Here is a 26,443-nt window from a genome sequence, read left to right as displayed (position 1 = left end):
AGTGTTTACCAGAACGAGGCAACCTTGATTTTGACGGCATTTTAAGCCATGTATTTCGAATTCCTGTCGAGGTCTGTAGTCTGTTCTCATAGGACAGTTCTTATGATTTGTTGATTTTGATTAACGGTTTTTATTATTAGTTAGATGCTGTATGTACGTTTTTACTCTTAAGCCAAAAAATAATGTGTTTGTAGATATTTAGAAGCATGTCATTTTTACATAGCCTAGCTGTTCCTCTGAAAAATAATGCTACTAATTTTACTCAAATGTGCTTTTTCGGAGGCTGGAGTTGCATAATACAATAATGTGCATTTTCTCCACCTCATCAAAATAAACACATTTTAGGTCAGTTATGTCAAGTCAAAATGTGGCAATCATTTATGAATACTCGATTGATATAGTTTGTGTTAACATACCACATGTGCAGCCAATTTAATTTGTATTACTCACAAATTAGTGAGTCCGGTCTGTATGTTTTCTTCTAATAAGCATTGTTTCATATTAACAGGTACAGACACTTTTCAGCACATCTTTATTACCTTCACAAAATATGACAGCTTTATTCTTCTGTATTTTTCTGCCATAAAACACACAACAGTGCGACATTCTCCGGAGAGCTGAGCACACAGACCCGAAAAGTTTAATACATGCAGTTTTGTTCAGTGATGTCTCAGGATGACTGGCTCTTAGGAACAGTGCTGCAATGACAGATGAACAGTAAACAGTTTCAGCGAAAATGTCCCTAAAAGTGTTTACACACAGTATTCAGCATGTGAATCGATTACTATGTACAAAATATACATGGATAAGCACACATTTACCCATACACAGATATATACACACACAGTTTGTACTGTTCACAAGCACGCACATCATTTCAGACAGCTTGTTAACACTAAACAATATGCATAAATAAAAAAAGAGATTTTCAGATAAAGACAGGCTTAGATCAAGGACAGTACAGCACTGATCATTTATAATCTCATTTATAAATAAAGCCTTCGAGAAACTGCATAGCTTTGCTGAGAGTGAGACAGCATTAAGCCACTTTGGTTATTTGGAAGCCAAATCAAATGAAAAACATCAATCCTATATAAGGTTCTAATCTTTTTAACTGAGATTTCTGGTTGTAGACCTCTCAAAACATAGCAAAAGCTAGATAATAGTAACACATTGATTTATGTTGTTCAGAGAACTGAATTTGGCACTGATTGTAAAAGCTAAGCCATCAAATTAGACCTTATGTGTTATCAAAGCAGAATTTTCCATGTCTAATATGACGATTTGCTGCTCCAGAGCCATTTCTTATTTATATCAATGCTGAAAATAGTTGTACTGCTTTTTTTTCAGGATCATTTGATGAATAGTCCGTTCAGAAGGACAACACATATCTGAAACCATGTTTTAAATATTCTTTCTTTACTTGATTAATTGAAAGCATCCCACTGAATAAAAGTATTACCTGTAATTCATAAAAAAAAGTGGAACCCCAAACCTTTGAATGGTAGCGTATGTAATTCAAAACAGAATTCTTTTCACTTGGCTTGGAAATGATGCTTTGAAATGAATCGTGTGTCGTGTGGTTATCAAACACATCTCTCTTCTCCTCTCCACAGATTGTAGACCCCATATGTTGAGGCGGGCCCTCTAAATTCCCTCTGCACCAACAAACCTGTCATGTCAACAAGATGAGTCTTTGACACTGTACATAAAAGAGGCTTTCCGGGACATGACCAGCCTGATTTTCATCAATCCTTTCTGTCGGATTGTAAGATGGTTTGCATGTGCGACCCTGGCAGATACACACTCTTATGATAGCAAAAACAGCAGCTACCTCAATTCATACGCGATGATGATCTTATGTAGGAGAGGCACAGTTTCAAAAGGCCATTCGCTGTTAGACAAATCACAAAGTGGCAGGACAAGTCCGATAACACACAACTGTTTATATGAAAGCAAATAGGCTTGCAATAAAAAGCTTATGAACAAAATATACCGCAGAGCACAACTTTTTTTATATATATATAAATCTGGCCGCAGGAATTTTATACGTGTACTTAGTGAACAGCTGTGGCCTTTTTCATCAGAGGTTGGAGTACACATGCAAAAGGATTGATTGTAAAAATAATACTGTAAAAAAAGATGGGTTTTAACCTCATCTGCAACTTACTTAATACTCAGTGAAACTCATTCAATAACAAAACCATATTTTTTTTATTAGAAATGTATGATACCAAATGTGGATGATGTTTGCATTATGTATAGTCAAATCCTGAAACGAATAACTGAATAAAGAGTTGTTTACCAGTAGACCGGTCTCAGTGTCTCATCTTTTTAGTAATTCTCAGGATTCAGTCAGCCAGCTGTGATGCAGCTGTGCTGAGCTTTTGGCGTGTCTGATTATCCTCTCTGCATACTTACAGCAGGTTCGGCTTGCTCATTAATAGGTTGTTTTGCACAAGTCTTAATAAGGGGACATTAATATTTACGCTCACGTTCATTCCTGGGCCATCACAAACCTCTGAAAAGCCACGAGGAAACATGGGGGTCTTGGTTAAATGAACTGTACAGTATAAAGGCGCAGAAGTTTTATTATTGCAAAGAAAGTCTAAAGATTGTCAAAATGTGATGATGTCTAATTAAGAAGTACCTTGTTATGAACACAATAAAAGTACACGGTGTACAACAATGAGGAATGAGGGTTAAGTCAAGCCTTTTAAGGTTCTCCAGACCTCCGACACAAGGGTTACATGAGGACATTTGACCTGGTGTCAGGTAGTCGCAGTCCCACCAGACCTCCCCCTACGAGCACTGAAGAGGCCAGAAGAATGGGGATGGCTTTGGTGATGCCCACTAAAGATCCAAAAATCAGATTTCCCATCACCGCAGCTAGCTTGCACAAGGCATTACAAAAGCCAAATCCAGTTCCTCTGAAATAGAGAAGTGGAGGGAGAATGGAAGATATTTATGGAACTGATATTTAATGAGTTTTTGGATTATTAAACAGCTTTGTTGTATGTCTGTTAGCATATTTTATTGTGTATAAGTACAAACCCACCTTCTGTCCGTAGGATACAGCTCTACTGTCACAACATCCAGGGAGTTCCAGGCGGAGATACTCAGCCCATTGTACAAGCACAGCATCCCAATCATCATCGACTCACTGGTGCCAAACCACAGGAAGAAGCAGCTGATACCAGACAGAATCATAGAAAACCCTGACAAAACACAGAATGTTTATGGAAAGCAATTTTTTCACACATAACACAAAGTATTCATCTCAAATATATCTGCAAAGCGGTACAAAGTGCAACAAAATCAAATATCTATCTCACCTAACATAGACAAGCGGCCAATTTTGTCCATGAGCAGTGCAGATACGATGTTGCCAGGCAGAACAGCCAGTGTTCCCAAGAAATTGACAAAGTAGACCCAGTATGCACTATAATCATCCTCAAACGTCATTTGACAGCCTGTTTTGTTGTGGTAAAACGTGCTGTTTACCACATCTGTGTTTATAAGTTTGGAGTCGTCGATATCTGTCAAATGAATAAATTAACAAGATTTAAACCACAGCAGAAAGAGATGGTTATGTATGCGCAGACATGCAGCAAAGTAGTAAAATGTTGAAAAAGTAGTCTGTTTTGAGTTCAATTATATAAATGATCATTTTACCTGTGTTATAGAAGACAGCCTCAATAAATGTGCAGTTTCGAAAAAAAGATCCCACTGATGTCACATCCTCAAAAAAGCAACTCTGAAAGGTGGAATTTATGAAAGTGACAGACTTGAATTTCATACCTATGAACCTGAGGAACGAATAAAGAAAATGATTTATGTGATAATATGCACACACAGAATAGGAATTAGTACAATGAGAAGATGATTACTGTTACAGTTTCAATAAGTCACCTGTCATTGATAAATAAGCTATTAGTGTGTATCTGGTTCTCAAGGGTGAAATTGAAGGTGAAGTCTTCAATGCGCTCATTGGTATGCCTTTGTACTTTGGAGGCGTATTCATCGGCCTGAAGATGTTTGATGACATCAGGGAACCACACGGATAAACCATAATACCTGCAGAAGTATTGAGTTCTTTAATGATAAGAGAGAAAGAAAGAAGGTAGAGATAGAGATCGAAATCTTACCCAAATGACAGTGTGAACCACACAATAGCAAGTTTGACTGTACTGTCTTTCACTGGATAATTAAAACACTTCAAGAAGTTCAACCAAATCTGGAAGGACAGAAAAGGGAGTTATAATCACCTTTTTTGACTCGTTTAAAACATATCAAAAATATTCTGTAATTTATGCTAATGATTACATGAATGATATCATTTTTGAAAGGTTACACATGAAACTCACCCCATGAAGCTCAGTCTTTACTCTGAAGATAACTTTTGAGAAAAGGTTGCCAGATTCGTTCTGCATCTCGACAAACTCATCAATCTGCTTTGGGATCTTAATTCTGTTCACCTAAAAGAAACACAAGTTATTAGGGTTACGTTTACACTTAGTTCCCGATTCTGATTCAATAATTTTTCCCTACATATCAGACTCAAGTGGATTTTGTTCACTTTATATGGGCAACCTATTTTTGTTGTTGTTGTTGTTATGTAATGCAATGAAATGTGTGTAATTTTTAGGTTTGCGTATATTCAGTAGAGAAAGAATATCTTGAGGAGGTATAAGTGTTTCCAATTTGGATGACAGATTGATCTTCATCACTGGGCTGTTGCCAAGCCGCTCAATAAATGACACTAGAAATATCCGTGAAGCCCACATACAGGGCAGGATGAGACAATCATGTATGAATTTAAGCAACTTTAAAACATGGTTGGTGCTCTAAGCAGCTTAAAGTTAGCGCAGTGAGGGAATCGACTCACGGTGAAGACTTTCTCGGGCTGTCCACGCGCTCGCATGTTTGTGTCATGAATCTGCTTGAGGATCATCCAGGCCTCGTCGTGCTTCCCCACCTGAAAGGATAGAGCAGAAAAATCCCTGAGAGATTAACTGGATTAAGTGGAAACCGCAGCGCTAGATGACAGCCGCCCACCTCTATTGCCACGGCAGGCCTAAAAGAGGGGCGTAGGGAGTCACGACAAGCACGCGTCATTAGCTTCAAAGAGAGTCGTGTTCCCTAAAGTCAGGCTGTTTCTTCAGATGTTTTTAGAAACATGCAGTTAACAATAAAGCAGCCACAAGCAATTTTGCCAATTTTCTATTTGGAAATGACTCTTATTACAAACTCAGCCAAAGCTATAATGAATTATACGCTTTCTTTGTGTCTCTCCGGACACTCCTTACCTCCAAGTAGAACCTGGGGCTCTCCGGCATGAACGTTAAGGCCACCACGGCACAGACGCAGGGGAGAGCGCACACCACCACAAACACCCTCCAGCTGTGGAACTGATAAGCTGAGCCCATACTGAAACTCCAGCCTGAGGAAAACATCAGACAATTTTTCATGCTATTGATCCAGCAGAGACAAAGGGCTTGGGTTCCTGGTAGCACTGCAAGCCATAAGACTGTAGGATTTGAACCAGAAACATTTATCAGTAACTGTTGGCATGTCACAGTGATTATGGTCTAAGTGAACACATCCATTTCATTTGTCCAACGCTGACTGATTACAAAAGAGCTGAGTGTGGTGTGTCTTTTCCAGGTGATGGAACCAAAAAACATCAGGATAAAGCTGAAACAGACAGCACACTAAGCTACAGGAATGCCTAGCTCTGTTATAATATTCATAAGTGCACATATATAAAAGGATTCATCAACACCATCCAAAATTATTCAGCATTTCTAATTTTAAGTGGTGTCAGGCAGGTTTCAGAAATCACGTAAAGCAGCTTTAAGACTGTCATGAACTCAGAGAGCGCAATAAAAGTATCCCAGGCTGAAAATGTGTTTTTCTCATTATATTTCATTTTAAGTGGCTCCTTTTCTACTTCTCCTCCATAGTTATATTCTTTTTTTACTGGGAATGCCTTACGCACCAAGCTGTAACACAGTGTCGGTCTTAATGATATCATTAAAGTGGAAATGTTCTTTTGAAAGGCACAAGTGTATTTCACTTATGGTAATGTAAAGTGGCCATTAAAGGAATAGTACACCCCAAAAAAAGTTGATGAGGAACAGATTTAAAGAAATTAACCATTACATCACTTGCTCACCAATGGATCCTCTGCAGAGAATGGGTGCCGACGAAATAGTTAAAATAGCATAATCTACAAGTAATCCACACAACTCCAGTACATTAACAAGACATTAACTGATGGACTCTAGTTGTGTTAATTATTGGGATGCTTTTATCAGCTGTTTTGTCAAATTTTGACAGCACCCATTCACTGCTGCGTATCCATTGATGAGTGATTTAATGGTAAATTTCTCCACATCTTTTCTGATAAAGAAACAAACTTTTTAAATTAAGTCATCATAATGGGTCACATAACGTCCTAATATCAACAAAAAAAAACATTATACAATAAGCATGGTACATAAAAAATACGGCATAATGAAATACGGAATTCTGTGTGTGTGTGTTTATTATATCTCTGTGAAAACCTGTGGTAAATAATGAAGGTAACACTACACTGCAGTATAAGTGAGAGTTATGAAGCTGTGATTGCAACAACGGGCAAGCCCAGAGGGTTAATGTTTCACCCATGTCATTGGAAATCTCATTACGTCGATTATGTGCATAATTGACTGAGGAAACGGGTGACTGAGTCAGCAGCTATAGCAGACCTACCGTTTCTTACATCGGCTTGCCAGCGGCTCTACTCACAGTCGGCTTTAACGCTAATAAAACGACACACTCACACACACAAACTGTGTTAAAGTAAATGTTGTAATGACTTGAAACATTTCCAGTTGTAAGGACATTTATAATTTATTGTGTTCCAAAACCTAGCAAGCTGCTTTCAGACGCAGTAATTTAAAGCAGAAACCTAATTTACAAATTAATTCAAGTACTTTACTATAGTATGGTGTAAAAACACTACAGCATTTACTAGAAATTACTATCACAATCAGTAGCTTTATACGCGCCACAATAGTTTACATCCAATCAAAATACAGTAATCCAATTATAATTAAATTCACAGTAAACTCGATCCTAGTATAATTTTATATATTAAAAGGGGGTAGTGTAGATCTTAATCTTATTCAAAAATGCATATGTAGTGTCACAATGTATTTGAGTTTAAAAACTCGCATATTGGATTAAATTGATTGAAATTGCAGAAATATAGCCCATGTAGACAGTGAGACACAGTAAATGATCACTGAATGACCATACACTTTGAGAACAAGAGAGACTGAGTGTAAATTACCCACCCATAGCTCCTCTTCTTCCTTGCGCTCCAACACATATACACTGACACATAATTTACTGAGCCTATGACTGTTTCCTATTGATTCCCAACTATAATACAGACTCCCTAATACTCTCCTAGCCACTGTGTCTGACAGCTTGTCCCTGCTCGGGCTCCACCGAGGGCCATTCATAAATCAAGCACTCCTTTCGTTTTGTCTCACAAGGCAAGGAGAAAAACCTCATTACGATCTGTTCAGAGAGAACAAAACAGAGCAAGCACCTCCCAAAATAGGAGTGAAAACGGTCTGTCGTTTTGGCCGAGACACTCCTCTCCATATCCATTCACCTCCTTTCCTCCTCCCTTCCCCTCTATTCCATCATTTCGTTACTGATGAGTGCAGCTTATTTCCAGAGCAGAGGTTCTCATAAATCATTGGGCTATGCTTCCCCCCACAGGAGTCACTTCATCCTTTAAATATCCCTGCAGTGCTCCGTTTCTACATTAATCACTTAACCTAAAGCTCTGCTGTTCTCCGCTCCCTCACAGTCATCACTGCCAGTGAGAGGACGGCCCACACGTGCTGGAGGAACAGCAGACACCTTGACCTGAGCTCCTCCAGAACACTGTTGCAATCCGACTCTACCTGCATCCTGTGTTACCTCATTTATATGCAAATAAAGATAATGTATGTTATGTCTCAAATTTTGCTTGATTACTGGAAAGCATCATTGTTTTTTAGAGATGGTACTTTGATGAAACCATGTTATTTGTACTGTAACAATGTCAAATACAAAACTTATTATATTATGAAAATAATGTTGTCAAATTTCACTAATAATTAAAAGCTTTGATAATGATGATTAGGAAAATAATCTGGCGTTGTTACCATAGTGAGGTATGATGGCCCAGGCCATGGCGGAGGCATAAATCTCTCCAATCATCCAGAACATACAGAGCCAGCTCAGATGCTCTCCACGCTTCTCTCTTGCCAATACTTCAGCAAAGTACGAGAAGACAATGGGCACTGCTCCACCAATCCTGAAGGACAAGACAAGGAAGAATAAAGTTAAGAGGGTCCTAAAGCTCAGTGAATTACAACAGTTTCTTTTTCATTTACTTTCCTTTATAGCATCATTTTAAAACATAAGTGCGGATCTGTGGACCTATTTAAGTTCTGTTTAAGTAAGTAATGTTTCATAATTAGTTTTGTATCATTATTCATAATTTGTCATTTCTGTTCAGAAAATTTGCTACCATCATCAAACAGAATTGCAAATTTCTTTTAATAAAGTTTTGATAACGCTACACCTATCGGGGGAATCAACCTAAAAAGGTTTATTGTTATGCAGACAAAAATATATTTTAAGACTGAACATTTACAAATGAAAAGAAAAATTAAAAAGGTGAAAAAATAGAGAAAGAAGGTTTTCTGCTTGAGGGCAATAAACAACACTCCTTGTTCATGTCAGTTGCATGAACAGAAAGCACTCTGTTGGTGTAAAGCAATCAGCTAGATTTAATTAAAACACTACTTTGTGTCTAGAGAAAAACTAAATGAGTCTAGTCTGCAAGATTAATTAGTCCCGGGTGTCTTCTTCAGATCAATATTCAAATAAAAATCATTTCCAATTACTAAATGTTAGCATTTTAAAAAAATCAAGGATTTTTCCTGTGAGTGAGGATGCATTAAACAAACACTTTATTCAATAAGGAGGCATTAAATTGATCAGTGGTGATATTAATTATTCTTACATTGCTAAAAAAAAAATCCACTTCAAATGTTATTTAATTTTCAACTTTCTATTCACCTCCATTTATGATTCACTGAAGAAGGATTGCAGCCAAAACATTTGACCATCACCTGCTCTGTTGCAAAATGTTTTTTTTTTTAAATAATATTATTATTTATTAATAATATTTTATTATATATTAATCAAAAGATGGAGCGAGCAGAGATTCCTTATTATAGAGTGATGTTATTGATTAATGATTAAACACTCAAAACTGAGATTGAGCGCGTTGATTTTTTTGTATATTTTGTATATATTTTAAAAACTTTAAGAAATCTTACTGTACATTAAACTGTTCATCACATTCTGTGAAATGCTTAATAGGAGGCACAAGCTGAATGCGTTCGAAAATTCTCAATAGCTCCATCATCAGAGAGACAAGTGCTTTAGCCGTGGAGCCACGGACAGTCTCCGCCAGCAATGGAGAATCAGAGAGTCAAGAACGCAGCCCTGCAGAGGCTATTGATCCAGCCAGATGTAATGTATTGTCTGTCTGAAATAGACTATTATCTAAAGAATAGGAGAGACATTCTCGTTTTAGAGGAGGTTGATAAAAGATGCCGTTGTAGTTCCTCGGGATACCAACTGAGAATGCTTTCCAGAAACCCATGTCAAAATGCAGGTGGAGACAGTATGGATGTCTGCTTGCTTACACACAAGTGCTGTGGGAGAGAGTCTTCATTACAAACTTCACAAGAATCACCACAGGATGTAAAAAGATGTCAAAAAAGCACGGTATTATATTAGCCACAGTCATGACCAGTGTTTGCCCAACTAACATTTTATATCAATAGCTTTGTCTTTTAAATAAATGTATATTTTATATTACACCCACGATAGCAATCTTTTAAAACGGTCACTTTTGATCAATTTAATGCATCCGTGCTGAAAAAAAAACATTAATTTCTTTAATCAAAAACCTTACAAACATTAATTGACATATATATTTCTTTGTATTACATGATGTACATAACCTAAAATCCCTGTTTAGATCCATGTTTTGGAGTTGACAGATTTAATATCTTGAAGATGTGCCACAGGAAACAGACTCACCCGAAGCCAGCTATCGTGCGACAGAGCAAGAAGAACCCATAACCCTGCACAAAAGATGACAGGAAGGCGAAGAAGCCATTCATGGACATGCAAATGAGCAGGCACTGCCGTCTGCCCACCTTGTCAGCCATGCCGCCCCAGAAGAAGGCCCCTATCATCATCCCCAAATACACAATGCTGCCTGTAGTAAATAAAAGGAGATGGGGGGAACAAAGTCAAACAGTGAGAACACACACCTCATAAATGCACAGACTTACACAGTCATATTCAGGAACGTTTGTTTTTGTCTTCATTCTTGGTGGTTGATTTTTATAGACTAGTTTATATGCGGCTGCTGCTCAGAACAAGAACGCCATTAAACTTTCAGTGGACTGATGTTTTCACCTGAGGACTTTCTTTTTTTGCTTTCTGGGTGAAATGCAGAAGACTTTCCGTGTCGATGCTAGCGGCAAGGGTTTGCGTGCTGTAAAAATGTTGATTGCATAAGTAGCCCAAAGGAAAAACAAATAACCATTAAAATGTATCAGATTTGAGTGATCTGGGAATTCTATACAGAAGACCTCATCACAGAACTGAAAAAGAACTTCGGCTATTATGTATTCTACAAAGATGCCTTACACATCTAAAGCAGAATTAGAATCGAATAACTGAATGTTCGTTAAATACAAGAAGTTTGTTTATTTTTTTCTAAACGACTTGAAAAATGCGTGAATAAAATAAATAAATATAATAAAATCAATGGTATTCTTCAGAGTGGACTGGTTTTTCTGCAAACGAACATCTATTTAACATACAATTGGAAAATCGGGAAAAGCTTATACATCATTTATTGTAAATGTAATTATAATGAAAAAAGGCTGAATTCTATATTTATTTATATATATTTTATATTTAAATACATAGAAGTCATGGAAAGAGAAGAGACTGAGATTGAACGGTTTTGTCAGACATAAGATAATAATAGAGAGAGATAGGGAGGAAGTATTTAAAAGAGATGCAGTGACACCTTTTTTTACACAGAGCATGTGTTGCAATCCACAAAACATTTTGGAGATTTGCTGATTTCTCCAAGTGCAAATTCTCAACTGATACAGCAGCTTTCTTTTTGACCAAGCACTTACAATTTTCGCTGCTGCAGAACCAGCGCAGCAATTAATAGCGAGCACTAAACTGCTTTGCTGGTACAGTAACAAGCCTGCTAAATAGATTCACTTTGGAGGTGAACTACCTTAAAATTTGTATTTTATTTATTTAATGAAGCAGAACGTGTGTATGATAAATGCGTGTCTCATTTTCTAAAAATACTACAGACTCATAGAGGCATAAAAGACACATTTGTCTCCAGATGTTCATTACTTGTAATGAAGACTCCTGAGATCACGTCAGGCACTTTTCAGCAAGCTGCTTTTTTAAAAAAAAAAGATCATACCAAACATTTCTTCATATTTTTCGCCTTTAGGTTTATTTTTAACATAAATAAAAAAATCCCAAAAAATCCCAATTCACTGTAACTGAAAAATAAGCAACCAGTATTGGTATTGTGATTACCATTTTAATGTTGTTGTTTTTGGACAATCTCAGCTTTATTAACTAATTCTTTAAATATTATTAGGTTTGCATTATTGTAGCATTGATGGAGTAGAAAGCGTGGCTTTTTGTACTGGACAATATGTCTCCACATACATGTTACGCTAAAAAAGAAACTCATACAGGTATGGAACAACATGAGAGTGAGTAAATGATCTTTGAGTGAACTGTCCCTTTAAGCGTATGCAGTGAGACAGCAACAAGTAGACTAGAAGCAAAAAGTCTGTATTTAACCAGCTATCAAAGCGGTTTGTTTAACAGGTGATAGAGAGTGAGTCTGCTGGTTAGTGGAGGTGTGTGAAAGCAGTTTAGTGATGACACAGCAGGGAGTGCTGGTGTATGGAGGCCTGTAGGGGACAAGTGCTTATGGCTGATTATGTTTTCTCAGCAGGGTTCAGTGGGGTTGATTGTCAACTCAACAAAGCTAAGAATCATGCACAGCTACAACTGTTCCACAAAGATGACTGCTCCCGAGAAACTCAGTGCACAATAACAAAAAGATAAGAGAAGAATCTGTTGCCTTGCACACCTCCAAATATACAATATACAAATGGAGCCATAGCTGAAACATAACAGGTCACGTGAATGGCATGTCGAATGGTGTCTGGGGAGTCTCAGAACTCCTGTTATGAACGAATCGGCTGAATAAATGATTCAATGAGTCAATTGTTTTTACCACACATAAAATGTTAATACAGGATTTGTTTTAGTATAACATGATATCTGAGTCTTTGTTTTTAATTCCTTTGTAATGGCAGTGATGAAGCAAAAATGCTTGCGCTCCCCCAAGAAACTTTGAAATAATGAGGTGGAAAAAAGAAAATGTTTCAATGCTTCTTCAAGCGAACGCAAAATTCTCATAAGAACGCAAGGCACAGCACAAAACATACTGACATTTTTCCTCCTTATCTCATATCTTTCCAACACCATGTCCATAGCTTACAATAACTATAGTAATCATGGGATTTTGTCAGAAGCTGGTGATTACAATGATACATTTATATTAGTTACTAATAACTAATTCAAGCTATTGAGAGTTATTAATATTGCTGTTAACATCAATGTTAGTCCAATAAGCTATGTAGTACAGTGAAACAAGTGATAACCGGTCTACAGCAGAGTTTTAATTCTTGTGGAAAGTAGACCCAGAGGAAGTCACAAGTGCTCATTTATTCAGGGCTTTTAAAAATGAATCACCCTCATAAGACGAATAACTCACGAATGAAACAATAAACTATCTTTTTACTACCTGAACTGTTGTTATTTTTTCATTGTCAGCTTGTCTTTAGGATCTGTGTGTTAAAAACCATCTGGGTGTATGGAGTGACAAAGCTGAAATGATTGTAGCAGCATGATTTATATTCAGTTGCTGAATATCTGGGCCATAGAATTTAAAAGAGAACATTAAACAGAGAAAAGAAAGGGAATAAAAGGTTTGGGAAAATAGAGTCAGAAAGGCAGGATTATTTTAAGCAAATGTTCTCTGTAAAATCAAGTGTGTGTGTGTGTGTGTGTGTATCTCCCTTTTTCTCCCTTGCACACATTGAGAGGCTGTGCAGGTCTTGTAATCTCTGCAGTGTGTGATTTCACTGCAGTTTAGCCAAGCTCAGCGTCTCCTAGTCACCAACGCACAAAAAGGGACAGATAAAGAGAATAATGAAAGAGGGTGGACAGAGAAAGGGAGCGGGGAAAAGGGTTATGATAAGATGTAGTATAAATCAGCCACAGATTAATAGACGAAGATGGGCTCCTGGATCTAAGCCAAAAGTAATGGAAGAGAGTGTTCACAACACCATTCATTACTGTAATTGTGTGATGCAGCAATTTTCCATCGCCTTCTTTCTACAGAATACTAAATGCCCCTTGGGTATAATTCATAGATTTTAATCAGGATGAATAGTCTGATATTAGCTGGGTAATAAAGCCAATATACTGTAAAACTATATTGAACTAAATTGTCCTGTACAGGCGGAAACGTATCAAATAATGTCTGCATGCATGAACATATAACAAGTCAATTTCCTCCTCTAACTCATCTCTTGAATAATGCCTGCAACCGCTGTTTTGGAGAAGGATAGTTAATATCAAAGTATGTGTACGTCAGTGACATAAAACAACAATTCTGTTAATACAACACACATCAACCAAATGGTTAAAGGAATAGTTCACCCAAAAATAAAAATTACCCCAAGCCATCCTAAGTGTTTATGACTTTCTGATTATATGAGCTTTTGAAAAATGTATCCTGGCTTTTCCAAGCTTGGTAATGCGGGTGGATAGTGGCCGTTATTTTGAAGCTCCATAAATCATATATATATTCATCATAAAACTAACCTGTATCCCCCTGCGTATACTGTATACCGTCCCACTGACAGTATACAGTATACACAGCTGTATGAGGATTCACAAGAGTATCGGGTTTCGTTTTCTTGGCTGACCTTTGACTCAACACATGGCACAAGCTTCAAAATAACGGCCACTATCCACCAGCATTACCAAGCTTGGAAAAAACTGTGTTCGTCTGAAAGAAGAAACTCATATACACCTAGGATGGCGTCGGGGTGAGTCAAATTTTGTAACGTAATTGTGATTTTTGCGTGAACTATTGTCACACGCGTGTGTGCCATGTGCTCTGCGTGACCTGCTTTTAGTTAATGTCTTATCGCGTTCAGCTGTGTCTCGTTTATTAAGTATTTACGTTTGGTATTTAATTCCTGTGGTTTCAGTTCTGTTTGTCCGATCTCGTCGATGTTTTTGTGGTTTAGTTTATCTGAGGTATTATTCCTTTATGTGTGCATGATTAAAATCGTTAACTCTATATTCTCGTTGCGTGCTCCTTCTCACTAAACCACACCCTGACAACTTTTCCTTTAAGAAGGCAAAAATCTATAAAACCACAACTTTACATTTTCAACAAATATGTCAATCACACTTGTAGTGTATGAATTTCTGTTGGTGACATTTTAGCTTTAGCTTGCAAGTATGCATCACTGTATACTATTTATTGTAGGCTATAGAAAATACTATTTAAAATATAGTGGCGGGCCGTGCATTTCCCACCTTGGCCTTCAGAGGCATCCTACATGAACTAATCCAACTCTTATTAATACCATTATAATGATGCCACAGCTATAGAAACCATATATTGCACAGAAATGCAGAATAACAAGGCAGTGCATCACAGACAGGTAACCCACGTACCCTATGATCTTCACGCCGAGACTATTCATGCCTCTGCCAGGAAGAAGGGACACGTTAATACAACTCGACTCAGAGACTTAGGAAACCTAAACCTGGCTATACATCTTGCGAATGACATCAGAATACAAGCCAGAAAGCAATTTAAAGAATAAATAAATAATTTTAACCTACCATAGTGGTTTTTCACAGAGCCAGTGCCGAGGAGATGTGTTTTTGCTGTCATTCAGAAATGTAATATTTAGATTTACAGAAGGTTAATATTATTCAGAATGCACTTAAAATCTACAACAACAAACCGTACACAGCATATAAGAAACCTAAGAAATATTAATAATACAGTGAAAACAAAAATGATTTACAGTGCTGTTTGCTAGCTTTAACTAGTACGCTCTCCGATTAGCTAATCAAAGGATGAAAAAAGGCTGACGTTATTGTAAACCTGCTAGCATGCTAGCTAATGCAAACATCACTGAAATACCAACGACGGACGATCTCTGGCATGATAATCTTAATAATATCTTGTAGTGTGCGATGCGCCACAATGTTCACATCTTGTAGTCTGTGCATGTTTAAGATTTGAGGGAAGATAATCTGCAAATATTCTCCTTATGTGTGTGCTACAACCATATTTCATGATTGGTTAGGACTTTAAAACTCCCGTAGTGTGAGCCCGGCTTTAACATGATTGCAGAAATATGATTGGATAAAAGCTCTAATATAAATATACACTACTGGAAGCAGCGCATTCCAAGAGAAAAGCCAGAAAATAAAGAGAATAGGCTATTGGAGATCATCTAATACACATTCAGGGAAAAATACATTAAAACTACTCAGTGATTCTGATAGTGTTTAGGACAGCGGAGAAGGCTTTTTCTGGCTCTGACAGCCCACCAAAAATAGAAGCCTAGACATTCCTCACCATTAGATTTAATGAAAGAAAAGCATATAGTATGTGGATCTTGAATGACTTGAGGATGGGAAAATGAATATGTGAGTTGTGGTTAGGTTTAAACAACAGATGTGGTATTGTGCCATTTCACTAGTTACAGTACACTACGATAGCAAACAGAAAAAGAGCCAACACTTGAATGCTAACTAGGACCTGCAGAAAGTTCATATTCCGCAGCATCTCCGCACTAAATCACCACTGCACCACTGTCTGCTGGAGAGCAGCCATTACCTTACTCACCGACACATAGTCACTGTTTCACACGACTAAATTAGACTCTTTTTAATGAATATCTGCATTGTTCTCTGAAAGAAGTTTGGAGTTTAAGCAAGGATTAAAGTGCTTAAAATGACAGTAAAGATTTTTATATACCAAAAAAAATCCTTTCAAACTTTCGTTTTCGTCAAATTAATTAAATAAATGCAGCTGTTTAAAAAAAAAGCTAAAAAGCATTAAAAAGCTATTTTTTTACCTCTACACAGTGTTTCAATCTTTCTGGCTGAGGAGCAGCAAATTCTTCTGCTGATGACCGTATCTGATCTCAAAAGCCAGTATCTGTACCGGCAGTCACAGCCGGCCACGTGCGATTATGTCTTAAAAGCCATTGACAGAGTAAGGACAAAGAGAGAGAGGGAGCATGAAAGAGAGGGAAGCAGAGCATGCTACACAATGCCTTCAGGGCTCTCCAGATGAGTGCATAAGTGAAGAAAAAGCAGGATAAAAAAGAAGGATAGAGAGAAAGAGAGATACTCAGACTTGATTAAACTGATAAAACACATAAGAATGTCAATTGATATGAATATCAATGACCCTAAACCAGGTCAATGAGAACTTGTAGACTGTTTAAAGACGTATCACACACTTGCTCTTAATGATCATGATTAATTTCTAAATATTTTGGTATTGTCGCTCCCTTTTTGTCCAGCATAGTACACTGTCTAGCCACAACAAATCATAATTGCTCTTTTCTTTTTAAATATACATTTTTATTTATAGGTAATTTTTTTTCCTGGCAAAGCAAAATGTTCAGCAGTCGTTACTCCAAACTTCAGTGTCACATAATCTTTCAGAAATCATTCTAATATGTTAATTTGCTGCTCAAAAACATTTCTTATTGTTATCAGTGTTAAAGACAGTTCCTTAATACTTTTATGGATTTAACAGAAATATTGGAATAGAATCTAAACACTTTTTTTTTCTTTATCTCTTTGTGTATACTACTTTAATGTTCTCTGGACTTTTGTTATGGTTTATGTTATGTTTATGTTATGGTGTTTATTGTATAATTGTCTTCAGCTGTGTCTCGTTAGTTTAGTCAATTACGTTGCATATTTAAGTCCCGTGTGCTTGTCTTCAGTTTGTCCGATTGTCGAGGTTACTAACTTGGTTTATGTCCTGTCTGCTTGCCTGTACATATTTATTATTTCGCGCTTTTGGAATTAAACCTGTTTAAGTGTATTTACGTGCCTTGTGCTTAGTCTCGGGAAAGCGCGAACGTGACAACTAATTGAATTTATTCGTTTTTTATCATATAATGTTTTTTTATTCTAAAAATTTTTTAATGTAAAATATTTGTTAATTTGCATATGCATATGCAAAAACAAACATTTTTATTAATTATTATTGTTTTTATTATTGTTATTTAAAACTAAAAAGAAAAATAGTAAAAGAAAATACAAACCACTAACATAAAGAAATTCCCAATTAATTTTTTCTAATTTGGTGTTTTTGCCTTTATTAAAAGCCACCTATATTCTTCTATTTCCAACAGCCCAAACAGTTAAAATGATAGTTTACCCAAATATGAAAATTAGAACTTTAATTACTCATCCTCATGCAAACCCATAAGACCTTCATTCATCTTCTGAACACAAATTAAGATATTTTTGATCAAATCAGAGCTCTGACCCTCCATAGACAGCAAGGATACTACCACAATGGAGGTACAGAAACATAGTAAACTAGTCCATGTGACATCAGTGATTCAACCGTATGAAACTACAAGAACACTTTTTGTGTGCAAAGAAAACAAAAATAATGACTTTATATATCGATTCTTCTCTTCAGCGTCACCCTGCACATGCATCATGACGTGGCTGACGTGGCTAGGTGTTCTTGTAGCTTCATAAAATGAAGGTTGAACCACTGATGTCACATTTTAATGATGTCCTTAGTACCCTTCCGTGCCTTTACTGTAATAAGGGCAGTAAAATTTTTGCAAAAATATTTTACTTTTCCCGAAAATCTGTCTTACAGGTTTGAAACGACATGAGGTTGAATAATAAATTATATAATTTGCAATTTTGGGTAAATTAACCCTTTAAACCCGGCACTAGCAACACCAAGCTCACGGTCTGAATTCACATAAAATATATTGCTAAAATGCCAACTTTGTGTATATGTACAAGAGTTATATTCCTGTTATTCCTACCTAGCCATCCAGAGCTCGAGTCAGGCACACACATATCCGTCTCTGCGCTAGGGAGAACGAAGCCCACCACGAAGACCTCCACACCATCAGACATGAGCGCCAAGCCCAGAGTGAAGAACAGCTGCCACTGAAACCTGCCATGTCCACACTCCTGTATGATGAGCTCGTACTGCTGTGCCAGCTCCTCCTCATCTGCCTGCCTCTCGTTCTCCAGCTCCCTCCGGTCCTTCAGGCCGTCCGCCAGCGGCTGTCCCAGAGCCACCTGTCCATCTCTGGCCTTTGCCTCCGAGGGGATCCCCTGGTACTCCCCTTCATATATCTCATCCTCGTCATCGTGACCCTCGGTGGCGTCACTGGATCCCTCTTCATCGTTGGCGTGGTCTCCTGTGTAGTTCCCATCCGGCTGGCTGTAGTAGTCATCGTCTTCGTCCTGGAAGCGCTGGTAGGCTCGACTGTTGGAGTACTCGTCTGAGGCACGGTCCACAACTTTGTTGACCTTCTTAACAGCTTGTCGTTTGGCCTCCTTAGCAATGTCTCTGGCCCCCTTCATGAGGGAAGACGTGTCTTGTGGAGCTGTATCATCCATGATTAGATGTTGGAGGGGAAGAGGTCTGCAGTCACCACAGAAGAAGCGCTTTTACCTTCATGGGTCTCATGAGTCTAGGAGAAACACAGGTTTAAAGTGATATTGTCAGGGATAAAGCTTTGGACAAAATAGCTCATAAACAACCAACACAAATCCTTGAAAATGCCATAAAGCGCTTAGTGGTGGTCTATATAATATGTACATTTCATCTTGAAAGCCTTTCATATATGGGTCTGTGTGGAAAAAAACTGCAAAAAAATCTACTTAAAGTCTTATGCTTCTGCATAATTAAAACTTTATAGTTGATTGTAATTACAGGGGAATACAGTTCCATTTCAATTAACTGTCAGCATCAATAATCTAAACAACAAGTTAATGTTATCACTATTTAGATGAAAACAGGCTTTAGAGCCGATGATTGTAATTAAAATAAGACACGCTTCATAAGCTTAGAAACAAAGAGGACATGGTTTGATTGAGTATATTTCTGTTTGAGCTCCTTTATATCTGGAACTGTATTAGCCTACTTATATAATACATTCTTATGTTTTAGAAACAATATGTAGGCTATTATACAACAGAAATTTGTTACTTTCTTAATTCATTTTTATAAAAATATGCACATTTTGAACCAAACCTTAAATGTATTACAGTAGTTTCACAAAGAGTTGAAGAGCTTAAGCTTACTTAAAACCGATGTACTGTGTATTCTAACGAAAAACTAAATTATGCTGCTTAAAATGACTATTACAATATAATAAGCATTTTTAGCATAAATTCAATTGTTTATTTCTATCTAATTTTTGTTATCTTAAAAACTAATTTCTCCATTGCGCTCTAATAAATGCTGAAGCGCTCAAAATCGTACACTGCATCATGGACTGTCATCTGATTCCTAAACTCTGACTAGCATCAGAACCAATAACTGCACAGTGCTCATCCCTGATTGCTAACAACTGATTGCCAGCTAAATACCATCCATTCGACGAGCATTGGCTATAAAACACAAGTACTTAACCTCACTCTTTCACTCCCCCCTGTAATTTTCAACTCATCTTAAAGAGCTTGATTATTTAAGGTCAGCTATATTCTGCAAGAGCAGATGCAAGTGTTGAGTACCCCAGAAATAATACTACAAAGAGATGTGTAATATATTAAATTACCTGCAGCCTAAAAAACATCAATTGAGATACACACTATAAGCATCAAATAGTTTATAATTTATATATGGTTGATCATGCTTTGTTTATAGCTGTATCAAACTGTGTGCCACCTTTAAGAATTGGTGAAACATCACAATACAGTTTATATAACCTAGAATATTATAAGCTACATGTATATGGAGATACCTGTTGATTTAAAGATGACAGCACTCAAACAAAACCTAACACTCATGTTCCAAAAAACTTATAATAGGCTTCACTGAAATCAAATCTGATTTTTGACTTGATTTGACTTGATTAGTTACCTAGAGAGAGTGAAGACCTAAAACCTTTTAGGTCTTCCAGATGTCCATTGTGGTATTAGATGTTTTTGACAGACCGCAATAAATTTTAATGATAATAAAAAGAAAGTGAACAAAACTGGTTAATTTAATTGAACCCTTATCATATTTCGTAAGACTTATGAAACGCCGTGTAATCATAATCCCTACCATACTGCGAGCCTGTACACCATGTGAATGGAGACTTTACAACAGCTAATGGATCAAAAGAGAGAGCTTGTTTCACTTTCATTGTGTTTACATGCCTTTGGGAAGCTGAGTGCTCGGGCTGCGGAGTAATCCATTATTGGCTGAATGAATGGATGTGGACCATGTGTCTGTCTGAGAGGTCTGGCAGCCCCAGTGAACTGCATGATTGGCCCCTCGGTGAAGACACAGCACTTCCCCCAGTCTACCTGCGTAATGCTGCGGGATCCGACAGGACCGCTGCTCGCAAATGATGGACGGCAGAAAGCTGTGTAGATTGGCTATAAAAGCTATGAATGACACTTTTCCATTTCAAATACAATGAAAGAGTCTGAGATAATTTCTTAACTGAAAAGCAGCGTTCTCAGTGTTCTGCGGGGCTGACTGGGAACAGCTTAACCTGGGCGTATGGTTTAGGTACAATCAGCCGCAAGTGGATTGAAAATAGGCCTTGCACTCTTGATAGCCTCTGTCGAAATGATGTATGGTGTTTCTGTTCTCTACGCCTTCTCTGGTGCGCTGGGGTCAGGTTCTATATGCAAGAACATTATAGCATATTTGGCAAGCTGGCATGAATAACAATGGTTTTACGAGGTGAGCTGTAAAATTGCCTGTCGATATGTTAAGATAAGAGAGGGGGCAAAAGTGAGAAAAAAAAAATTATGTGGCATTTCAGCCTATAAGAACAAAATCAATTTCAATATTTTACACAGTGCATGGATGTTTCTTTCATTTTTGGGTAGTGGGGAGTAGTTCTTTACATATATGTGTTACTACTATAGAATAGTTTTTTAATGCTAGGTATTGGTATTTTCTACAAGGACTGACTTTGACAACTGAACAAGTGAATGTCCCTTTTCTTTCTTTGTTGACAGGCACTGTGAATAAGCCAGGTTCAATCTCCTAATGGTTTGGAAAGGACATAATCACATTAAACCAAAAAACAAATGACCTCGTCTATAAGAAGGACACCAGGGAATTTTGTGCTAAGAGATTGCTCCAGGAAGTGATGATATTAGGGAGAACGAGGAAAAGGAAAAAAAATGTTTGATTGTCTGGTGCGCATGTTTTTGCCATTTTCTGATGATGCTCTTTTTCATAGCAAAAAAATGTTAGCTAAAAAGTCTAAAGGTTTTAGTTGTATAAACTCTAATATATTACAGGAGAAGAGGTATACTGTTTCATATTTTTATGTTGTAAAAGAAGCATAAACACATTTTCTAGGGATAAAAAGGTTGAAACTGATTTTTTTTCCACGTGAGCGTTGAGTTCCAGTTTCCTGGCTGACCTATGACTCAACGTTTGATGCAACTTACTTTATATGTTGTACGTTGAGTAATACGTCAGCCAAGAAGCCGGAACTCGGCGCTCTCACAGAAAAAAATGAAAGTCAGTTATTTACATTAAGAAATATTTTTATTACAAAAATCCATCAATCTGCTTCAGAGGATATGGAGGTGTATAGGTTAGTTTTACGTCACAGTATTTGCGAATATATTCGATTTACGGAGCTTCAAAATCATGGTCAGCATCTACCTGCATTACCAAGCTTGAAAAATTCATTGAAAATGACTTAAGATGTGTCGTAATTTTCTGAGTGACCTATTCCTTTAAGAAAACTGAATTTTTTTTCTAGCACAAGATTTTCTGTTTGACAGTGGTGACAACTGAACAGATGGAGATGAACATCATTTTGAAACCTTGCACTAGTCTCAATTAATTTTTTATTCTATCTGAATGATATTTGCAAACATTATAAATATACGGCATGACACAGTATTATATCTGAAAATGCTGACGCTGAGTTATAGCAAAAAAAACGCACATTTAGATAAGGAAGGAGGCTACATTACAGAAACCCTTCTAAACATGCACTCTAATGTAATTCCTCAGTAAACATACGTTCATCTTTGAATCTGTGAAACATCAGGGTCTCATAATAAGACGTACTGGCATGCATGCTAAAGAGAAAAAAGTGGGCTTGGATTATATGAGGCTTGTCGCTCTCAATCACGACACGGCCGGCTGCATCACTCTGCAGGTAATTCAATAAAGCCTATTCTCAATGGGCAGAGCAAACCTTCCCACCAGCATGAGCACAGCTACAGGAGCAGATTCTAATCTTAACATCAGACATGTGTTCCCAGTCATGCAAACTAAACGCAACAGACAAAAAAAAAAATGGGGTGCCAATCTTAAAGGACAAATTACTGCAAATGTGCACCAAATGTAAATGATTAATGAATCGCCTTAGTGCTTATGCAGCCTAATGAGGCAGAATCATGCAGCTGAACTATATAAAAGCGAGGATAAAGCCTGGCCAATGCAGCATCACTGATGAAATGCTGTACAGTCCTCAAGGATACAACCTTGTAACTACTGTAGGGCTGAATGAGTTTAAAGTGAATGACTAAAATGAAAAGCTGGATTGTTCTCCAATTTTATAGAAAACATTGGCCAATAGTTCGAATTAATTTCTCTTCATAAAATGGTTAAACGTGAGCATTTTACAGCCAGCTCGTCCATAATCAAGACGAATTTGATGGGATTTAAAGTTTCGTGACTTCCTCTGAAAACAAGTCACAATCCAATCAAACCGAATGAAAATCGCCCATTAACTGATACGGCTCAACTAGCCTGTTAAACCTTATTTGACTCAAAATGGATTTGGCTGCGAGTAATTATCTAAGATTAAAAAATAAATAAAGTAGGCCTACAAACACGCATATAAGAAGTAGAGGGGTGGTATTTGATACAAAAAGTGGTTCCTGTAAAAAAATAATACTAAACTAATAAAAAGACAAATGAATGAAAGAATAAATGAATGAACGCAATTAGTAGGTATTCACAAACGTAAACAAAATAAAGAAACGCATCGTTGTTAAAAAAGCCTTTATTACATTTTATTAGCCATCTATAACTAACCGTGTAACAGGGCTGCAGGTAACTAAAGCACGATGAATGCAGTCAAAGCTTAGTGTAAAAAAAAAACTTTCAGTTCAAATTACGTTACTTCTTAGGTGTCGTATCCAAGAAGGCATATTAAAAGAAAAGCCGTAGACTTTTGTAATTTTGCTCTCAGTGTTTCTGTGTGTCTCTGCAGTGCTCGTATCGCCCGCGGCGGGGGATCCGCGCGCTGCGCTCCGTTCCAGCCACCGATCAGTCGCTTTCGCTCACGTCAAACCCGACTCCTGAGAACCGCTCGACACCGGACGCTCTCCTCTAATAACTCAATAAACGACCGGAACGGAATTCAGAAGAACTAAACGTTCAAATGAAAACCCATTCAAATAAACCACTTTTGGTTCTGTTTTTGGGGTCCCGCGTCTCTGAATAAACAACTTTTGTTGCCTTGGGTCAGCTGTCAATCGGTGTGGTTTTGATTTGCGGCGCTCGCTGACAAACTGCAGCGTGCCGCGATAGAAGGTGTTGAACCTTTTCTTCGTTCCGTACCGTAATAGCTAAAGCGAAATGTGTTGTGATGAGGGGAAAGTCTTTTTAAGGTTTGACTCACCCTTTAGGGAGCACAGCAGATGAGATGTCGATGTTGGTTCTCCATTAGGCTACAAGACGCCCGCCGTCGCTAATGAATAAACATTTATTTGTGTCGTAAAGACATCCGGCAACTAAAGCGAGCGCTGACGGTGTTTAAGCGCTGCAGATCCGTCTCTGCGGTACTTCAAGAAATTGAAGAAAGAAAGAGAGAGAGAGAGAGAGAGAGAGAGAGAGAGAGAGAGAGAGAGAGAGAGAGAGAGAGAGAGAGAGAGTCACTTGCTGTGTGCTTTAGTAATAATGCTATGCGGAGAGACCTGACGGAAACACCGCGGTGTGACGTAAAGAAACCCCCTACAAGAGATTTATGACGAATGTCCTATTGAAAGTCAAATCCGGCATCTCTCTGCCAGATCACGACAAACCGGCCTGATTTAAAGGTGCACTCAGCATGTTATGACAGTTTAGGAAGTTTTAATAATTTCTTTTGTTGCTGGGCTTATAGATCATATAGAAATAGATTTTATAAACAACCTCAAGTTTATTTCATGCGGTCGAAAATGTATGCATGAAATAAATCGAACGCGCCTCTTGTGAAAAACAGCTACAAATTCATTATCTCCTGCTTTTTTCATAAGCCACCGCTTGCTCAAAAAAATAATAATAATCTAATTTCAATTTGAGTTGCATGTAGATTTGATGGACAATGTAAATCAATCTGACAGCATGAAATGAAAAACATCCATTTAGGCGAATTGGGCCGCATTATACTAATATAAATACATCAATTCTGAGTTGTGTTTCGTTTAGACTTATAAATGCTTTTCAAAAGGAGGACAATTAGTTCGCAAGACGTGCCATTTTTTTGCTTACTGAGTAGGCTACTACTATCAATATTAAGGAGAGTTTATGCATTGAGCCAGTATGTTGAATCAGTGACCTCTAATTTCTGTTTTGTGACCTTATGTTTTCCTCATTTATGACTGAGCCAGAGGAAGATGCACTCAGAGAATGAATGACTGAAAGCACTTAACTTAATGAGCTGCAATACGGAGCATTACAATTACGTGTCCTCAGTTGTGACTATCAGTTGAGTTTCAGCCTGTTAAATCTTTAAGTCAAAAAAAGGTTGAAATATGCATCATGTGCCACATCAAAATCTTCTTGAAAACACTGTTGCTTGTAACATTATGTCAGCGTTGGCGTAATAATTTTCTTACACATTTAAATTTTTGAAATGTTTGAAACATTTATAAGAATTCATGATGGCGCTCGGCTACAGAGACTCGACACGATGAATAATAAAATAAAAACTAAGCTATCAGCTGTGTCATAACAGCAGTCATTAGACGTGGCCTTTCCATCTTACAAATTGACATATAACCATCTTAGCTAAATCTTAAAATAGATCAGCTTGCAATGATACATCATGCACCAGAGCCTATGCCTCCTCTAATGGCTAATGAATACAAACGACAGAACATGCAGCGGTGAAGAATCCACTTTGCTTATAAACTATTCGCTCAATACAAAAAATCATTCGAAACAGAAGTGAAGAACTTTGACATAAATTCTACAACAATAATTCACAACCCGCCTGTCTTAGTTGTGAGCAGTGATAAATACCTCAAAGGCATTTTACATTTTCGGTTGCTGCAGTGCTTCAGAGCAGAATGGCTTTATGACAGCTGTTGAAGGATTCCCTGCATAATAATGGGAGAGTTTGCATATGCTCTGAATATCCCATCGCAGATTTCAAATTTGCAAACTGTTCAAAGTACGAACTTTATAGCGCAGCCAAAAAAACTACGAAGAACATGATCATGTAAGCACATTTCTATAATATCGATGTCCTGGATGAATCACTAAAATAAATTCTCATGCAAAAAACATTAACAGCAAAAGACTATGCCATAACCTGCGTGTAATGTAGGTTTGTTGCATTATTTTTGTGCAGTGAGTGTTATCATGATGTTTTTGAGTGTATCTTCTTTATATTAGTATTTTCCCCAGCTTGTGAAAAAGGTCCTTGTGAAGAACTTTTAAGCTATTCATTTGGTATATCGGTTATATTGATATCAGTTTATAAGGAAATGTATTGAAAAATGTATTGAAGTTGAACTCATAAAATTTCATATGAATCAATAATGATTATAATAATAATTAATATGATTTAATGCTCGTTCATGCAGGGCAGAATCTTTGTCCGTCTAAGAGCACACTCTGCTGAGAACGATAACTGGTTTCCTTAGACAAAACAATTATGTTCTTGAGAGACAATAAACATCTCTGAGAGTGCTAAAAAAAAAACAACACTTTTTTTGTTATTCAATTAACCTT

At 37.3% G+C, this 26,443-nt stretch overlaps 1 protein-coding gene across 2 annotated transcripts; it reads right to left on the bottom strand.

Annotated features, from left to right (window-relative positions):
* Positions 1 to 515: 515 nt before the first annotated feature.
* sv2ca (synaptic vesicle glycoprotein 2Ca) lies at positions 516 to 24,307 on the bottom strand. Of its 2 annotated transcripts, XM_043243196.1 has the most exons (13): positions 24,126 to 24,307; positions 18,336 to 18,995; positions 10,168 to 10,348; positions 8,211 to 8,362; positions 5,310 to 5,443; positions 4,889 to 4,978; positions 4,368 to 4,478; positions 4,149 to 4,237; positions 3,913 to 4,077; positions 3,676 to 3,809; positions 3,336 to 3,539; positions 3,059 to 3,218; positions 516 to 2,930 (listed from the first exon to the last, which is right to left on the bottom strand). In XM_043243196.1, exons 2-13 carry the CDS (start codon positions 18,919 to 18,921, stop codon positions 2,747 to 2,749), a joined length of 2,190 nt encoding a protein of 729 aa, XP_043099131.1. In that variant the 5' UTR covers positions 18,922 to 18,995; positions 24,126 to 24,307; the 3' UTR covers positions 516 to 2,746. The 2 variants fall into 2 exon arrangements, with proteins under 2 accessions (XP_043099131.1, XP_043099132.1); XM_043243197.1 differs by lacking the exons at positions 4,149 to 4,237; positions 5,310 to 5,443; positions 8,211 to 8,362; ... (1 more) ...; positions 18,336 to 18,995; positions 24,126 to 24,307 and having other exon boundaries at positions 3,913 to 4,095; positions 4,889 to 4,904.
* Positions 24,308 to 26,443: the final 2,136 nt, after the last annotated feature.

This window comes from Puntigrus tetrazona, chromosome 7, assembly GCF_018831695.1.
Source record: "Puntigrus tetrazona isolate hp1 chromosome 7, ASM1883169v1, whole genome shotgun sequence".
NCBI classification, from domain to species: domain Eukaryota; kingdom Metazoa; phylum Chordata; class Actinopteri; order Cypriniformes; family Cyprinidae; genus Puntigrus; species Puntigrus tetrazona.
Note: the sequence above shows the minus strand (reverse complement) of the source record. Positions and strands in the feature narration are given on the sequence as shown.